The sequence below is a fragment of the Rutilus rutilus genome (genome assembly GCF_951802725.1).
Source record: "Rutilus rutilus genome assembly, chromosome: 2".
Taxonomy (NCBI): Eukaryota; Metazoa; Chordata; class Actinopteri; order Cypriniformes; family Leuciscidae; genus Rutilus; species Rutilus rutilus.
In genome coordinates, this window is record NC_140210.1 from 41,202,852 (window position 1) to 41,222,108 (window position 19,257).

Consider the following 19,257-nt stretch of genomic DNA (forward strand, 5'->3'; position numbering starts at 1 on the left):
GAGATGTTAGTGAGGCCAGTAGGGGGTGCTCACCCTGTGGTCTGTGTGGGTCCTAACGCCCCAGTGTAGTGATGGGTCAACTATACTGTCAATGAGCACCGTCCTTCGGATGAGACGTTAAACCGAGGTCCTGACTCTCTGTGGTCATTAAAAATCCCAGGATGTCCTTCGAAAAAGAGTAGGGGTGTAACCCCGGCATCCTGGCCAAATTTGCCCATTGGCCTCTGTCCATCATGGCCTCCTAATCATCCCCATATATACTGATTGGCTTCATCACTGTCTCCTCTCCACCAGTAAGCTGGTGTGTGGTGGGCGTTCTGGCGCTGCACATTGGTGGTGGTTGAGGAGATTCCCCCCTTCCATATGTGAAGCGCTTTGAGGACCCTGAAAAGCGCTATATAAATGTAACGAATTATTATTATTATTATAAGCTTCAAAATAATACAAATCCCTGCCCCCCTGCGAACGCACCAGAGTGAGTGAAGGATTGCCGTTAAGCAGTATCTCTGGTCGTACATGTGTATGACGTCATTGACACATAAGTGACTCAAAAAAATCTAACACCCGGCAATGTGTAATTTATTTGCATCTTCTTTCGAATACAACATTCAAATTACTAGACAAAAAATTATATCCTGAGAAAAGTGGATTTTTATTGGTATAGCGCCATAGACCTCCATTCATTCTGCACCATAGACAGTAAAAGAAATGGACACAGCGACCCCATTGGAACTCAATTGAGACAAGTGAAGCCCATTTTTAGCGATTTCTTAGCACTTCCTTTCCTGACGCGCAGACTCAAACCGAGCAAAGCTTTACACGGACCACGTGAGCAACCCGTCTGTCTTCTAGTAGCTGTGCCAAGAGAAATCTGAATCATTCCCTTCCGAATCTTGCAGAGACGGAGAGTGTGAGTAGGAGCTGTCCATAAGCTTGGAGCAGGAGCAACTTTTGTTAGGTATTCTGATTAATTATATTGTAATTTTTCCTCCACGTCCCCCCGATTGCTCGCGAGCTTCTCCTCCTGTCCATACGGTAATCTCTCTACTGTGCGATAGGGCTGAAACGATTAGTCGACATTGTCGACAAATATCTTTGTTGTCGAGTAGTCGTTTGATCCCACGTGACCTAATGTAAAGGCCTGCAATATCGCGATTTGACCGCTACGGCGCTGTAGCGCTAGAGTGTAATGCAGCCGTTACAAATGCTATTGCGGTAGAAGAAAACACAGCGCGAATTATGACGGAGTGCAAACGAATCCGAACTAGTAAGGTGTGTAAAGTTTCACAAAACTGCAAACCAAGAATGCTGTCGTATGCAATACATGCAAGGCGGAACTTGCTTTTCACGGGAGCACAACATGCATGTTAAAACACTTAAAGTGGAAAAACCCGGCACGAGACGAGCCGGTGAGAGGTGAATCTAAATAACTAGCAGTAAATCTCTTTTTAGAGAATGCAATACTACTAATAATAGCAATAATATTAACAATAATAATATAATTACAGTAATGTGATGATTCATTTTTGCATAGAATAAAGCTTGATCGAGCTTAGGAGTCGGGGCTGTTTTTATTATTGTAGCTCTATTAGGTAACGTTATTACAGTCTTATCCCTAGCCTGTATTTTGTTACATATTCATGAAGACTTACAAAAGGAGATGTTATGAAGAATATCATGTCAGTTAATTTTTTATACTGTAAATTAAAAGGTGAATGAGAATGTCTCTGTCAGCTCAGCTCAATTGTCATATCAATTAAAAAATAAAGCTGTAATGCAGCTGATCATTTTTTTTGTTTATTTTTTTCTATTGAAAGAGAACAACAGAATATTTAAACAATGCTTAGAGAGCATTTGTGTGTGATTTGAGTTGGACAGAAATCTGAAAACTTAAAGAGAATGACCTGTTTAGTTGCTCAAAGTTCATTAAAACAACCATTTCAAAAGCTGAAGTGATTTTCTTTTTTTATATTATAGTTAGAATATGTATAACTCCGTGTTTTAACTAATTGAAAAGGCTGAATAATCGTTCCAAACGTACTGATTAGTCGGCGAATTAATCGATGAATAGTCGATTAATCGTTCTAATAATCGTTAGATTAATCGATTATCAAAATAATCGTTTGTTGCAGCCCTACTGTGCGACAGAGAGTCGCGTGGTTATGACGCAATCGTTAGCCTACTTTTACAAAAACTGCTTCTACGGGGCCTTAACATAAGCTACAAGGTAATGGAGCATTTTATACATTGTCGTGTTTCTTTAGAAATAAATAATGGACAAATGGAGTCTTTAAACGCCTCAGATGTAAAGTTATTCGCTGTCAAAGTGACGCCAAAATGAATGGGAGTCAATGGGATGCTAACTGCAGGTGAAGTTCTGCTACAAGATGGCGGAACGCGGCCGACTTCAACTTCCGGTCGACTTCCTTCCCCCCTGTTCTGCACTCGTCCTGTGAGCGCCCTCATATGGAATCAGAGAGGAACTGCAACCAGTTCAGAAACCGGAAGTTTACCGAGAGTGAAACTTCTCGCCATATTAGACATTCCAGAGAATGTGGGGGGAGAAAATGTGGATTTCTCGGACCTACACATGTGCATTTTAAGGTGTTTGAAGGCCAAAAAAAAAAAAAAGGATAACAATAGCTTTAAAAGCATGTCAGTGGGCAGTAGCAAATTATTTGTCAAGCAGTTGACAGGTGAAATATTCAAACACATTCGAGGACCATACAAATATAACTTATATATATAACTTATAAATATATATTTATACTTATTAATTTTACTTATAGTTTCTGTAATTAGCAAAGGACATTTGTGTTAAATAGGAATACATTTTAATGTTAATCAAGCGGACTAAATCACACGACTGCGCAGCAGTTCACATGCACTCACAATAAAAATACAATATAATTTAAAACAAAGACAAACTCATTATACAAAGGAAATAATATTACAGATAGGCCTATAGACAAATTGAGTTGCTTAGTTAAAAGAATGTCATGAACGATCATTTAGCCTAGATGTATTGATTGCATTTGCGCGTGATATTGAAGAGTTCGCGCCTCGAGCACACGGCTGACAGGACAGGAAAGTTCGTTTTTCTGAGTTTTATATTCGGACCCTTTACAGTCTATGATTCGGAAATATACCGTGACAATATCTCATCTGACAGAGGACTGTGCGGCGCTGCTGACTGCGTTATTTATAATAAAAAAAATTAATTGCTGTGAGATTGTTTGCTGTTGCGCGCAAATCCTGGAGATAGGCTATTCTAGGCTGAAATCACTCACGTGGTGCGTCTCTGTGTGAGACAGATTTCAACAATCACCAGTCAGAGACAGCAGCAAAGCCAAAACACAATGAAATAAGGCAACTTATGATTTACATGGTTTACATAGGCTATTGTCCGGTTTCATATTTGTCAGTCAACTTCTCAAAATACATTCGGGGCTACACTCAAAACATTCGGGGCTGAAGCCCCGGCAAAATCGGATCCCCTACTGTTCTCCAGTAGGGGATCACTTGATTTAAAAAAAAAAAAAAAAAAAACATTTTAACCGCTAGATCGCCTCTTATTTAACAGACGAACGAAATTAATGCTCTGCTAGAGTTAACTGGAGATGTTTTATTTATTTGTAGGCTATTAATAGGTAGGCTACATCGTGCCGCGAGATATTTCAAAAGTGGTGGGGAGTGGGGACACGATCGACCCTGGCAAAAAAATGGTGGGGACATGTCCCACCTGCAAATTACGCCTATGGGTGTGGAGGAGCTTCACCTGCTTTCGTTTTCCGATCATCATCAATGAATTCGTCTCTGACTCTGACTCTATAACAACAAATATAACTTTCGTTTCGTGGGAAGTTGGAACTCGCTAAATAGTCGAGAACTTGCTTAACAGTCCAGCAGTTTCACTCTCGTTTTCGATTTAGGCTGTATTTAACGAGAGCGTGTTCTTCTGTCCACGGATGCATAAGACGCTGCTGGAGTCTGAAGGTTTCATCCATCAGCTGTGAACATGTTGTGCTACTGGGGAGCGCAGGTCAGAGAGGGCTTCGGTCTCTCACAGCCTGACAAAGTCAAACATGGCAATTATGGAATACGATCCGTGTGTCCGAAATCAGCAGTTCAGGACATGTCAGCTGGAAGGAGTTTTGTTGGATTTATCCGGAATGGGAAGGTCTCGGTCCTGAGATTGCGCGGTGAAAACTGTGATCACGATGGAAAACTAAGTATGATTTACATGACACCGTTTTTTATTCATAAAGACAGTTTACATCATTATATAATACTTAACAGATGAAAGTCTTGAATCTTTTATTTTCATTTATGGGACATTCTACCAGAAACGTACATTATCTGTCCTTGAATTGTTACAGTGAATAAAAAAGTATTTCATCCAAAAATTTCTAAAACTGGCTCATAGTTGATTTCTGTGAGTTGTTCTGTAAAGGAATATGTCATTCATTAGGTTCTCAGATATTTTTTTCTTTATTAAAAACACTTTTAAAAATTACAAATCCTGTCCAGCTTTCATAGTTTTGTTATGCTACAAACTGTTATTTAGAAAGAAAAAAAAACTCATCAATAACAAGTTTAAGCTGTTATCATTCACATCTGATCAAAAACATAAAATTATATATAAATTCTACAAATAAATTCTATTTTACAACTGTCCCCATGTTTTGGTCAGTCCTGTCACGTTTACATAAAACTCTACATAAAATGTGTGAAATACGCCTTTAAGACCATAGATATATATAAAGGCTAGATGTCTCGTACGCACTGCTGGCCAATGGAGGTCGACGTCCGCACGTGGCGGCCATCTTGCCACAGTGTCCTCGCTCACTACTTAAATGGTGCATGTACTTTTAAATAACCATAACTTGCTCATTTTTCTACCGATTTTCAAACGGTTTGGTTTGTTATAAACGTCAGAGATGTAGTTATGACACTGCATACATATGAAAAATATAACATACATATTTAAGCATTCGGAATTATAGCCACGTTAATAACGTTTGTAAGAAACCAAACCGTTTGTAAATCCGTCAAGATTTCAGCGAGATAAGAGGATTTGTGTGCGTGCTGATCATTCACCTTAATGCACAGAGCACTGTGACAAGATGGCCGAACGATGATGCCGGAAGTGACTGCGCCATAAGACATCTAGCGTTTATATATGATATCTATGTTTAAGGGTATCACTCAGAGGAAGTGACATCATTTGACCCAGGTGAAGCTTACATTGATTAAGGCTGAATTTTTTCATTGAATTGTATGATTTTAAGCTTGTTTTTGTATGTTTTTTTTAGGAAGACGAGCTAAAGGGTCAGGCCCTGTCACGGTTAAATATTCCAGAAAATAATGAAAATGTTTTAAATCCAAAACATGTCTAAAAAGGTTATTGAAATTCCTTGCTTGCATGTTAACAGTTTTTATGCTAGCATGCTAGCAGGCTGAGTAATGGCAATTTAAAATGGCCAACCGTCAGGCCCTGTCACATCAGGCCCTGTCACATTCCTGTGTGACAAGGCCTTACAAATTAATGTTATTGTTCTTTTTTATTACATTTATTGCATATGTTATGTATTTAACGCATGCAATAGTAAAATGAAGGCCAAGGTGCTTGATTTTTATACATCTGTGGCCATGGAAGCGATTTAAACACCTGAATTCAATTATTTGGAGGGCTGTCCCAATACTTTTGGCAATATTATGTATGTCCTTGGCTGAATTTTACCATAGTCTAATATTACTTTAACATTAAAATTATAATAATAATTTAAAAAAGAAATGCCAATCAAAACTTAAATAAAGAACACAAAACATAACTTTTTCTGCATCATCAAAATCCATAAAGTCAGTCACAGTACCGTCAGTCCTGTCACGCCATGGTCAGTCCTGTCACACAGGAAATTATGATAAAAGTGTACTATTTGAGGAAATATTAATTAATTAATCTCTTTAACTGTGTATAAAGGTGGGGGTATATATCCACTACTATGTTTTTATAAAAATCTCCTATGTAAAGGTAGTTATTTTACAACTATATGAGTGCCTGGTGGGTATTCTGTGATTTTGTGTACTACAGTTGACCGAAAAGTTACTTATATTTCTTAAAGGAATTATAAAACCATGTTAGATACAATCAGGGACATGTGATCAATAAGAAAATGCTATCTGTATCAAAGAAATTCATTAGGAAACCATTCTAACATATACAAATTTGTCTGTGACAGGGCCTGACATTTTAGGGGTGAAATGCGTATAAAAATGTATTTTATTTAATCATAAAAACATGCTGAGATGGCATGATATGTGTTTCTCATAGTTTAACATGTCCTCCATATGTCTCAACGTTCAGATTTAAGAAAAATAAAAAAAAAATTTCAAGATTTTTTAAAGTGGAAATGTACGTTTCTGGTAGAATGTCCCTTATAGACTATTCATATTTGATAGTAGTCTATGAGTAACTGTATAATATGCGTGATTTAGTAATGAAATTATAATTATTTAAGCGTCTGTATGGATGTATGCTTACTGTCTGAACAGAAGTTGAACTGATAAAAATATATTATTTACTCCAGAGCAACCACAGTTAAAGAATGACAAAACCATATTCATATCGATTGTCTGTGGAGGAGCTGGTGCGGTTCTTCTTGCTGATGGAGGAAGAGTTCTTACTATGGACAGATCTATTGTGTGCAGGTATGTTTATGTAGCCATAACAGTATAAATGACCATGAATGATATTAACAAATATTTATCTGACAGATTGTCTTTTCTCTGCAGTCCTCTTAAAGGTCTGGAAAACAGGCAGGTGATTCAGATCGCGTGTGGAGACCATCATTCAATGGCACTAACCAAGGGTATTCACAACCATTTCATCTAACATCTGTTTTAATCTTCTGAAATCTTATGATTGACATAAAGTTATTGGCATTTGAGTGTAGATATGCAGAGCTGATGTTTTATCATCACTGCATTGGTTACCTATAAAGTTCCGTATTAATTACAAGGTATTGCTACTGACTTATAAAGCCCTAAACGGCTTAGCTCCAGTCTATTTAACGGATCTTCTATCGCCCTATAATCCATCGCGCTCTTTAAGATCACTAAATTCAAGGCTTTTGGTCATACCTAGGATATCCAGAACCACCAAAGGAGGGAGAGCATTTTCACATTTAGCCCCACAACTCTGGAATAGTCTTCCTGATACTGTTTGTTGCTCAGACTCGCTCTCCCAGTTTAAAACTAGATTAAAGTCGCATCTCTTCAGCCAGGCATTCATATAATACTTTTAATCTTAGAGTTCAAACTACAATCCGGCCTCTAGTTCATAAACGCCAGAGGAGAATTGGCCCCCGACTGAGCCTGGGTTCTCCCAAGGTTTTTTTTTCTCCATTAGGTCACTTGATGGAGTTTTTCGGTTCCTTGCCACTGTTGCCTTTGGCTTGCTCAGTTGGGGATATTTTGGGGATATTTAATTTGATTTTATCAATCAATAAATTCCACTAGAAACAAACCTTGTTGTATTATTTTAATTTAATACTGTGAAGCTGCTTTGATACAATCTGTATTGTGAAAAGCGCTATACAAATATACTTGACTTGACTTGTTGTTGGTCTTTCAGATGGTCAGCTGTTCGTATGGGGTGATAACACTCACGGTCAGCTGGGTTTGGAGAAAAAACAGCCCAGCTCTCTGTCAGCTCAACCTGTGAAGAGTCTGTGTGGGATCCCACTGGCTCAGATCAGCGCTGGAGGAGACCACAGCTTTGTGTTGTCTCTCTCTGGAGTCGTGTTCGGATGGGGAAAGAACTCGGCAGGACAGCTGGGCCTCGGAGACACTACAGGTCTGAATGTTTCATCATGTAACTAAATCAGTAATAAAAGTATAAACGCAAGTATAAAAGCACATATAATTGTACTGCATTTGTGCAATACTGTGTCAAATCCATATGAAAGCATTGGAAGTGATGAATTTACTGTTTTTCCACCACAGACAGACACGTCCCAACGGTTGTAAATAGTCTGAACCGAAAGAAAACTGTGTCCATCTCATGTGGAGGGGAACACACTGCCACTTTATCAAAGGTAGTGTTTTGTAATATTTTAAAGGGGTCATATAATGCCATTTTTGTACAAGCTAATATGATTCTTTAGGGTCTAAATGAAAAGTTTGTAATATACATTAATTAAAAATTCTCATTAGTATTGTAAGAAAACACAAATTTTACCTGGTCAAAAACAGCTCTGTTTTCAGCACGCCGTTTAAGTGCATGTGTCTTTAAATGATAATGAGCTTTGCTCACCCCGCCCCTCTGTTCTGTGCGTACACTGTTTTTAATAATAACACAATAACCATAACGCTTGTTCATTATAAACGTGGGATTATTAATTATATTGAGAACGTCGTACATAGAAAACATGCCGTAATGTACCCTGAGTGTAAACAGCCGCATTCATCTTGAAGGGTGCAGCAAGCGATTTGCAAAGATTAATATAAATATTAATATAAAGGTTAATAAAACGTTACACTCACTTCTTCTTCTGGAGGTGCAGGAGGAACACGAATAGTTGGTACCGATCCTTTTTTCAGGAGCAGCTTCTTAGCAAAACCAGCTTCATACTGACCCTCGTTTGTAAAGCAGTCTGATGTGTGAAATGATTCGCGCAAACATGAAAGCATTGACGTTGATCGTGGGGAATATTCCCTTCGAAAACAAACTCAGCCACTGCGTCTTCAGCGGTTCGGATTTAGGAACATCAAAATGACTGCTGTGTTCCTTATTACACCCAAGAACAGAACACCACAATCGCTTAGACGTCATTCTGCTCATAGACAGTGCTCCAGCGTATCAACAATGACCGCGCCGGTCCGCGCGGACTATGATTGACAGCTCACTCATGAGCGAGGGCAGGTCTGTGTTGAAACGCTGCTGTCAATCAACAATCGTGGGAGAGGCGTCGATTTTGTGACGTCACAAAATCGAACGGCTTAATTTGAGATGGGGGAAAACATATAAGAAGATAAAAAAAAAAACACTGGATGGATTTTTATCATTTTATGATGGTTGTGTACAGGCACTGCCAACACACATTTCAGTACAATCAACTTGTAAAAGTGCATGTACCATTATATGACCCCTTTAAATATCCAGATTATAAATAATAACATATTCAGCATACAACAAATTGGACAGAAAATGTAGTGAATAGTTTATGTTACAGGGCGGCACAGTATTCACATTTGGATCAGGAGGTTTTGGCCAGCTTGGGCACAACTCATTTAAAGACGAACATCATCCGCGGGTGGTTGCTGAACTTTGGGGATCTAAAGTGTCACAGGTCACATGTGGGAGGTAAACTAGACTTTTCATAAGCAATCAGTGTTTCAGTGCGGTAGTGCAGATTTATTTATATTTCCTCACATGGTTAACATGTCTAACGTTTGAGATCAGCTCAATGATTAGGCATTTGTTTCGTTCTTGAATAAAGACGTCACACACTCGTATCAGTCGAATCGTCAAAGCTGATCTATTCATTTGGATGTGGGATGCAAGGGAAGCTGGGAAATGGAGAAATGATCAAGCAGTCTGTGCCTTTCCCTGTGGATCTCTCAACTGGTAATTAAATCATCATTTAGCAATAGGCTATTTCCTTATGAATACTTTTGTTCTCATGATGTTGCTCAGAAGTCTAAATTAAACTAAATGTTTGTTGCACACAGTATGTGATCATGCATACATGATTGAAAAACTCATCGCTGGGGAGAATCATTCCTTTGCCTTGTTTTTCAAGGTTAGAGTTTTCATTCACAAATTGTTTAATAATTAAATTATTGCTCCACTGTGATTACTTATGTTTTTTTATGTACATTGTAGGAACCTGGGAATGAGTCTAAACCAAATCCAAGCAGAGGGATTTTGACATTAGATGAGAGAATGATTGACCGATGGGTGTCTGGAAGTGACTCATGGAAAGTGATAAAGAAGTGAGTGTTTAAGTCGTTTTAACCGACAGTGCTTTTTAACGATTGAGATACTAATGCTAAAGGCTCCTGAGTTTATGTAAACTACTGTAGGTCCATGAAATAGTCTTTCTTAACATAATTAAATCAAGAAAAATGTGCCAACGAGGTGATGAATTTTAGACAGGAATTAATATCAATAGATTATAAAAAATGTTATTTAAAGTATAGTTGTGTTGTTTACAGGGACATAAACGATGTGTTCTCCTCGGCTGCCTCTCTGAGTGGAAGTTTCCTCAAAACAAGGTAATATCCTAATCTGAATTAGGCAGTCTTATGTAGTAGTTCCTCCTTTTTGTTCCTAAAATGACTTAATGCAAGTGTCTGTCTTTGTAGTTGTGATGAACATTATCAGATGTCTGAGGAGCATTGTGGGGTGGATTTTGATCTGGTTAAAGCATCCTTTGCGAAGTTATCAAACAATGAAAGGTTGATCTCAGAGGTAATGGTAAATCCAGCATTTACAAAAATGTCCATTAAACAGTGAGATGCAGTTGCTGTTTTTTCATACCTCAGGTGGTGAGGGTAGTTCAACAGACACTGCTGCCGTCTCTGAATCCAAATCCAGCTGGTGTGGAAGCTCTGAGACTTTACCTTCTCCTCCCTGAGCTCATCAGAGGACTCCAGGAACAACAAAGAACTGAGCTTACTAAAGCAATGGCTTCCAAAATCCTTGATCTGAATCCGGCTGCTCGCAAGGTGTTAGGTAAAGCTGGAGGACATTTACATCCTTTGTGTTGTTGTCCTTGTTCTATTTGTAATTTTATGTTATATGCATCTTGTATTCTCAGAGATGTACTGGTCCAAACTCCCTGATGATATGCTCAAAAACTTGGTGGACTTATTTCAAAAAGAGTCTGCTATATTAATTGTCAGGATTTCTGTTGTCAAGTTGAACTCTGGCATAGAGAAACACCTACTAAAATATGTGCGGATCCTTCAGATGGTCTATCAGGTGCCTTTATTAAACATTAGATCAAAATTAGATCAAAAGTAAACATTTAACCAGATTATTTTGATAGTAGTTTCAATAACAGTGTTTCTGTTGGAAAGGTCTGCCGCAGTGGCCACAGAGACATCACAAAGAGTGATTTCATCGTTCATGAGGTCAATGGTCTCCTAGATGTGGTGAGAACAAAAACATTTAGAAAATCTACTGGTCAACCTATATGGGCTTTCAATGGCTGATGATGTTACTGTATCATCTACTGCAGGGGTGTCCAATCCTACTCTTGGAGGGCCAATGTCCTGCAGAGTTTAGCTCCAACTTGTCCCAACATTCCTGCTTAGAAGATTCTAGTCATCCTGAAGACCTTGAACACCTTGTTTCAGTTGTGTTTAACTGGGATTGGAGCTAAACTCTGAAGGACAGTGAGGGATTGGACACCTCTGATTTATGGTATATCTTTTTAATATATAGATGAAAGTAAATATGGCAGCAATCACTGTATTTATCATACAAAAATGACTGAAATCACACAATTTATATATATAAAAAATCTATTGACAAAGGATTGTTGATAGATTTTAGAAGTGACACAAGAGGGCACTACTACTCCTCTTACCCATGGTTATCTGCTGATAATTTCTGTATTGGTTGTGATATATTGATCAACCATTAATTCCCACTATAGATAAATACAAATGAAAAAGATAATTTTGTTTCCCCCAAATCAACAGCTGCAAACCATCAATGAAGATGCTAATAACATGTGGCTTATCTGGACTGGACAAATCCAGGCATTGGTGGCACAGCAAAACTACTATAATGTGAGCTCCAAAGTCTTTTGGCCATATCTGATATGTATGCACATTTCAGATCAAGTAAGAATGATGTTCCTATTTCTTCTGTTACAGACAATCTTAAAAAATCTAATATCACTTTCATGCATCTTTAACCTGGAGGCCAAATGTAGCTATATGAAGAACAGAGTATGGAAGGTAATTTTGTCTTGACCTAAAAAAAATCCTGGGAATTACTTTTGTGTCCATGTTCTTTTTAATCACAGAATGAAATGCTTTAGTTGCAGGGTTGTCTTCAGCTGATTCTGAGACGCACAGCTCTGCTGGAGGATTGTTTCTCTCAGCTGAGAACAGCCAGCAAGCAACATCTCAGAGGATATTGGCTGGCGGTAAGGAAAACAAAAGCGATATTTTTATTCAGTAACATAGGATACAACAGGTTATTTTTTGTGTGCAGTTTTATTATACAAACTGTTACGAGCTGCAGTATGAATGAATTCTTTTGGTTATCTAACAGGTGTTTTACACAGAGGATTTGAGAAAAACAGATGTGAACAAGAGAGACTTTTTTCTCAACGTGTTTAAAGAGCTTTGTGCGCCACAATCTCAGCTGCTCAGGGAGAACGACAACAAAACTCTGAGCTGGTTCCCCACAAAGGTAAGGCAAAGACTTTTCATGAGGTCATGCTAAAGATGTCAATAGTGGTAACCAAGTTTAGTTAAGTCAAGTTACATACCTAAAGCCGGGGTGCACACTGTACGATTTATAATAGTCCTTTATGACTGTTGCTGGTCAGACTGTACGAACATGGTCCCAGTTGTTTCACACTGGGGGATCTCAGTTGTCATTAATGTCAAACTGTACAGCAGTCAAGAAAGACGTGTTAAAAATAGACACAGAAGAAGACTTGTAGGAGCCATTTTGATGCAATTATATATTTGTCCACTGGGTGGCATTCTGACAATGGTATATTAGGAGCACACGGGTAATTAGACAACAGGTGTATTGGTAGTAGTGAAGCACACAGTTTTTGACCATGCTAAACTATGCACTATGTGCAATATCTTGCAAGAACATGCTGACTGTGCTTAATGGATTGTAATGTGTTGGACAGAGCTTAAAGGGATACTCCACTTTTTTTGGAAATAGGCTCATTTTACAACTCCCCCAGAGTTAAACAGTTGAGTTTTACCGTTTTCGAATTCATTCAGCCGATCTCCGGGTCTGGCAGTACCACTTTTAGCATAGCTTAGCATAGCTCATTGAATCGGACAGGACCATTAGCATCTCTCTCAAAACTTGACTCTTCTGTAGTTACATCGTGTACTAAGACCGACGGAAAATGTAAAGTCGCGATTTTCTAGGCTGATATGGCTAGGAACTATACTCTCAGGCGCTGCGTCATATCATTACTCCTGCTGCACTCATGGTACGGCAGCAAAGTTTCTTGATTATTACGCAGGAATGAGAGTATAGTTCCTAGCCATATCAGCCTAGAAAATCGCAACTTTTCATTTTCCGTCGGTCTTAGTACACGATGTAACTACAGAAGAGTCAAGTTTTAAATAGGAAAAATATCGAAACTCTTGGTCATTTTTTTGAGAGAGATGCTAATGGTCCTGTCCGATTCAATGATCTATGCTAAGCTATGCTAAAAGTGGTACCGCCAGACTCGGAGTTCGGCTGAATGGATTCGAAAACGGTAAAACTCAACTGTTTAACTCTGGGAGAGTTGTAAAATGAGCCTATTTCCAAAAAAAGTGGAGTATCCCTTTAATGGTGCTTAGCCATGCTTAAAGGTGCTATAAGCGATCTCACGCGTGTTTTAGGCTAAAACATTTTTTTTCACATACCGCAAACATCTCCTCACTATCCGCTAGCTGCCTGTCCCCTGAACACACTGTAAAAAAAACACGGTCTCTGCAGACAGCCCACGCTCCACAAACTGCAGCAAAAACAAACTGAGCAACAAACAGAGCGACCCGCACCACGAAACATAACAAACTGTTCCAGCCAATAACCGACAAGAATGATGTGGGGGTGGGGTTCGGAGGTTAGTGTGCGGATGAGGAGGAGGGAGGTTCTAGCTAGCCTCCGTTTTGTTTGATAATAATTCAAACATCAACAAAAGGGTTACGCCAACCGAGATCGCTTATAGCACCTTTAATCCATGCAACAATATGGACAATCTGTGCGCTGTATCTGCAAGGTATGGACTTCATATTTGTGTTCTTTGAACTTCAAAGAATGAGACAACACAGGGAGCTAATTTGAAGCAATGTTTATTAATTGGAGTGCAAAAAAACAAAAGATACTGTTTGCATCTTACATCTGTGGTCATGGAGTTTTATACACATTAATTGCACACTCCTGTTACCAAGACTAGTGACTTAATTGAAGGATGTAAAAAGATTCTTCCGGAGGTTTACATCATCAATCTGTGACACTTTCGGTGACATGAGCTGCATTTACATGCGGGATAGAAATGATAGCTAGTTAATTTGGATCATGGTTTCTCTTGCAAAGGAAACTGAAAAAAAAAAAAAACACAAAAAACAACGAAGACGTGTGTGTAGAGCAAGTGGTAGTTGGTTGTCTCATAAATTGTGTCATCAGGTTCTGCTCTCCTATTGGTTTTTGATTTCGTAGAAGTCACACTGCAGGACTGAGGACTGTGAGGATTTGTCAGAATTTTGAGGTAAAATTTGATTGCAATAGTCATTAAACAGCTGTCTGCCAGTGAACATGTCTAATGATCAAAGACTTTGGCCTAGACAAAAAAGATTTTGTCTAAAAGACGGTCAAATCATAGCCAAAATCGTACAGTGTGAGACTGGCTTAAGGGGGGGACCAAGGTCTCAAGTTGAATTTCTTTTGACTTGAGCACAGTTTTAAAATGCTGTCATGTGCTAGACTCTACAAAAGACATGAGCGCAAGGGTCAAACATGTACATTTAGATTGTTTACATTAGAAAACAATGGAAAGTAGCGCTAAGATACCTAATGTGTCTTTTGTGTTTTCCCATTTATTTACATTTTTTATTATTGTTCTCTTTGTCTTTAACATCTTATTACCCCACTCCAGCTCAGCGTGGAGAAGGAGAAGTACTTCCTGTTTGGGATTCTGTGTGGCTTGGCCTTCAACAACAACTCTGTAGTGAATCTGCCTTTTCCTTTAGCTTTGTTCAAGAAGCTTCTCAATGTTAAACCATGTCTTGAAGACTTGATAGAGTTCAGTCCGGTTCTTGGCAAGTGAGTGTTTTTACAATCTTATCTTGATTCTCTTGGTATATTTTTGTATAGTGACTGCTAAAATGTACTTCCATGTTCCATGTATGTGCTGCTATCTATCATTGAGTAGCATTGTTTAATGAATCTGAAACATGATATTCTCAGGAGTTTGCGGTACATCCTGGACTACAGCGACGACGTGAGGGAAATGGGACCGTTATTCACGGTTAGTTTGTTTGATTCTTGCGTTGCTGTAATGTAGCTTTTAAAGACATCAGGTCTCATTCACTAATAATTGTGTGGATTATTAAAATGAATACCCACAGGAGAACTTTTAATGAAAAATGTTCACCTAATTCACACCACAAGTGAGTTTATGCATATTTTGCATAACCATCTCCATATAAGGACTTTCTGCACTCTAAAGGCTAAAGATTTATTAAGATGTGCTCTCGCTCTGGAGTCAGAAACCAGTTCAAAAAACATAAAACATAAAAATTCAGTTCAAACACAAGAAACACCTTTTACACACACCCAGATTACAGACCTCTCATTAAACAGCTGTACATAAACGCATCTGCATTTTTATGCAGAGGAACCTCGCAGTTAGAGCTATAACTCGACAATTTCTTTCTCTTTTATGATGAAATATATTTAGGATGAATTATCTATGAAATTTCATCTTAACATGTTTATAATAAAAACACATTTTTAATACATTTTGAATATAATTTGAAAATTAAAAATATTGTATGCAGATTTTGCACCAAAAAATGGTCTGCACACAAGGTTAGTAAATGAGACCCATTATTACTTTTTTTTATTTTTATTTTTTTATCTTTCTACGGAAGATCACATGGGATGGAAAAGATGTCGAACTGGATCCAGCTGAGCCAGGAAAAGTTGTCACAAATAATAACAGGTCAGGCTTATAGTTTTATAAAGAAATCTAATTTTACTGAGTTACCTTGTCATTAAAACATGATCATATCATTTTTGCTTAACCTTAATCTTGGACATAAGATAATATTCGATAATTTTGGTTAAGATGCATTTTTTAAAAATCTAATTTCTGCAACAGAACAGAATTTGTGGACAAGTATGTGGATTATATCCTGAATAAATCAGTAGAGGAAGTGTTTGAAGAATTCAAGAGAGGCTTCTTCAGTGCGTGTGACCGATGCTTGGTGGAGATGTTTGAGCCAGAGGAGCTGAGAGGAGTTCTGGTGGGCAATGAGGAATATGACTGGGACATCCTCAAAAAGGTCCACGATAACGCACATATCAAACAAAAGTCAAAACTACTATGCTCTTGACATTGTGAACAAGTAAATACTGACTAAATATATATTTTGATCATTAGAACACAACATATGAAGGACCATTTTATGCTGAGCATCCAACCATCATCTCCTTCTGGGAGGTGTTTGATGAACTGACACCAAATGAGAAGAAGGCCTTTCTATGTAAGTTCACTAGTGATTATCCTGAATGGTGGTGTGGTTGTCTAGTAATTAGTCAAAATGAGTTTAAGAAATCAAACTTAATTTTTTTTGCATCTACTCTGGCTGCTCCTATGCTTTTCAGATGCTTTTTTTTTTTCTTTTTTTTTTTTTGCCAGAACACATTCAGAGTGCTTTCAATTAAATCTCTCCCCTGTTTTCCTCTCTGAAGTGTTCATAACAGGGTTTGAGAAAGTGCCCATTCTGGGTATGAGTGCGGTGAAGATGAGAGTGAGATCTCTGTTCAACTTTACTCAGGATCATCTACCAGAAGCCCTTACCTGCCATGCTCTGTTAAATCTTCCCGTTTATCAGAAAAAGGAAACACTCAGGGCTAAAGTCATTGAAGCCATCAACCACAAGAGGGGGTTCTGGGAAGAATAAGACTGGAGTTCTGAGATCATCCGTGGACGCAAGTCACAGATCTTATAACTTGATACTTGATCTTTGATCAAAGCATCAGCAATGTCTTGAACACTGGTGGACCAAACCATTTTTAGGGGGGTATTTAATTAAAGTATTTAAAAGGATATAAGGGAATAAAGAAAAATAAGAACTCTAAAAGCACTACAATTTATTGTAATCAACTTGAACTATTTGCAAATAATATTTTTATTTAAAAATATGCACACACTTACTCATAATTGAGCCTAATATGTGGAATGTTAATATGAGCTGTGTTAATGTTTCTTGTCTCGTCACATTCAGTTATGAATTACATGAATCACATAAGTTATGTAAATGGTGTTTACAAATTAATTTTTTTATAACAAAGTTTACATTTATATCTGCAAACAGAAAGATTTCTATTGGCAAGACGTTTCTGTTTACAGTGCTTTGACACAAGATTGGTTTCTTTTCCAAATGCTATGTAACGTGTTGTATTTATTAACTTAATTAAAATAAACATGTCTTAATAAAATGTTTGTTTATTTATTTTTTTACATTTTTACAAACCAAGATTATAGCAATGAAATATTTACATTTTTACATATGTTCATTTTTTTCTTGCCTGGTCTGGCTTATATAATAATAAAAAGGACCAAGCTAAATGTTGGACTCTATAAAAAAAAACTGTATAATAAACTAATTCTTTAAATATAAAATCTTTATAAAGAACATCTACGACTAGGGCAAAATTAAAAAGTAGATGAAAAATCCAGTCCTCATCCAATATGACAGTTTAATATAACTAGCATAAGAAGGGAAGCATTTCCACAAAATAGTAAATAAATACCCTGCAAAAAGCTAATAATAAATATATTGTAGAATATTATATGTGTATTAGTGGAATATATTGTCTCTTTTCCATCTTATTTGTTGTTTTTCCATTTCGTGTACATTGACTGAAAATAAAGTTAATCTTCTATTCTCCAAAAGACAGATATTACCATCAGAATCTGTTGGGACCAACAAAAAACCCAACCCAAACAAATGGAAATATCAAAAATAGCCTATATAGAAAATAACACATGTAAACCTCTTACATTTAATAAAGGCCCTTGGATCTTCGGGAGTGACTGGCTCTGAAGTCCCGCCAGGAATTCCCTCAGCCAAAAATGCTGCTGCACTGCTAGACACTGGATGCTATTTAGTTATTTAATATGTCAAATGTAAAGTCAGGTAGCCTACACCCATGATATGCTCAAGCCTTACTTAATTGAATTATGTTTTTATATTTAATTTTCAGCTGCTGCCATGTTCTTTTAATACCTGCAGGATTGCACCTACATGAACATTTAAATTAGGTTGAATAACACACTGTTCTTCCAGTTTCACCTCTGATATTATAACAGTTGGGTAAGTTACTTGTATAACTACAAATTACATCTTCAACAGTGTAATTAGATTAATGTAATAATGACTATCTTTAGAAATGATTGGTCTACTTATTAATTATGTCAACCTTAACCACTTGAACAATACAAGGACAGGAGAGACAAGAAACTGCACTTTTAATGCTTTCAAATAAACAATATACAATTGCATGAATTATTCTTGAATTGACCAAAGTGTGTAGAGGGAGAAGGTTACATTAAAAATATACCTTTTAAAAATGTATGTTAAATATACAGAATTGTTCTATAGTCTAATGCAATTACATCAGATTTTACTTTAAATTACAGAAGAATTAAGAGTAATCCCTTTAATTAAATTGCAGTATTTAGATTACTTGGTAATTAATTACACCCAACACTGTATAACAGTAATTAAAATGTAAACTTACGCATTGACTCGAGCAACTATTTTCTCCCTAGCTAACTCGCTGTCCTTCGCTGCTGCAGCCGATATTTAAAAAATAATACGTGTTCATACTCTCCATATGCTTGCAGAAGCTTATCCAGTTCTGCTGCTGAGAAATATGCAGACCTCTTTTTGTCTGGTGCTGTTGCCATGGTGACTCATAATATCTGTCCTCCATTGATAATGGCTTTTTATAGTTGTGGTGCACGCGCTTAACTCAGGGGGTGCTTCTCAATTCTTATTTGTGCATCCTCGTTTCCTCTCCTCGCTTCCTTTCCTCGCGTCTCAGCTCCGGATGCGAGGGAAGGCTGCAAGGAAAAGACGCGAGGACGGAGGGATCGAATGAAAGCTTTTTTTATACATTGGAATCCTTGATCACTCGAGCGTCACTTCATTGCGTCATCAGCAGCGCTCAGAGGATCTGCCCTCATGTTGTTGAAATTTGTTTATTTAAGAAATTCATAATAAATAATAATAAAGAAAGATACCCTGTTGAAATAT

The 19,257-nt window shown here is 37.5% G+C and overlaps 1 protein-coding gene across 2 annotated transcripts; it reads left to right on the forward strand.

Moving 5' to 3' along the window:
* The first annotated feature begins 3,883 nt into the window (after positions 1 to 3,883).
* On the forward strand, positions 3,884 to 17,427 carry LOC311282567 (putative E3 ubiquitin-protein ligase HERC4). 2 transcript variants are annotated; one of them, XM_084396383.1, is made up of 24 exons: positions 3,884 to 4,232; positions 6,591 to 6,711; positions 6,796 to 6,872; positions 7,637 to 7,858; positions 8,008 to 8,099; positions 9,237 to 9,367; positions 9,504 to 9,631; positions 9,736 to 9,806; positions 9,890 to 9,999; positions 10,222 to 10,281; positions 10,372 to 10,477; positions 10,552 to 10,741; positions 10,827 to 10,990; positions 11,089 to 11,163; positions 11,716 to 11,805; positions 11,893 to 11,976; positions 12,060 to 12,167; positions 12,296 to 12,436; positions 14,865 to 15,031; positions 15,176 to 15,236; positions 15,862 to 15,932; positions 16,092 to 16,275; positions 16,374 to 16,476; positions 16,685 to 17,427. In XM_084396383.1, exons 1-24 carry the CDS (start codon positions 4,019 to 4,021, stop codon positions 16,894 to 16,896), a joined length of 2,982 nt encoding a protein of 993 aa, XP_084252509.1. In that variant the 5' UTR covers positions 3,884 to 4,018; the 3' UTR covers positions 16,897 to 17,427. The 2 variants fall into 2 exon arrangements, with proteins under 2 accessions (XP_084252509.1, XP_084252510.1); XM_084396384.1 differs by having other exon boundaries at positions 12,066 to 12,167.
* The last annotated feature ends 1,830 nt before the right edge of the window (positions 17,428 to 19,257 follow it).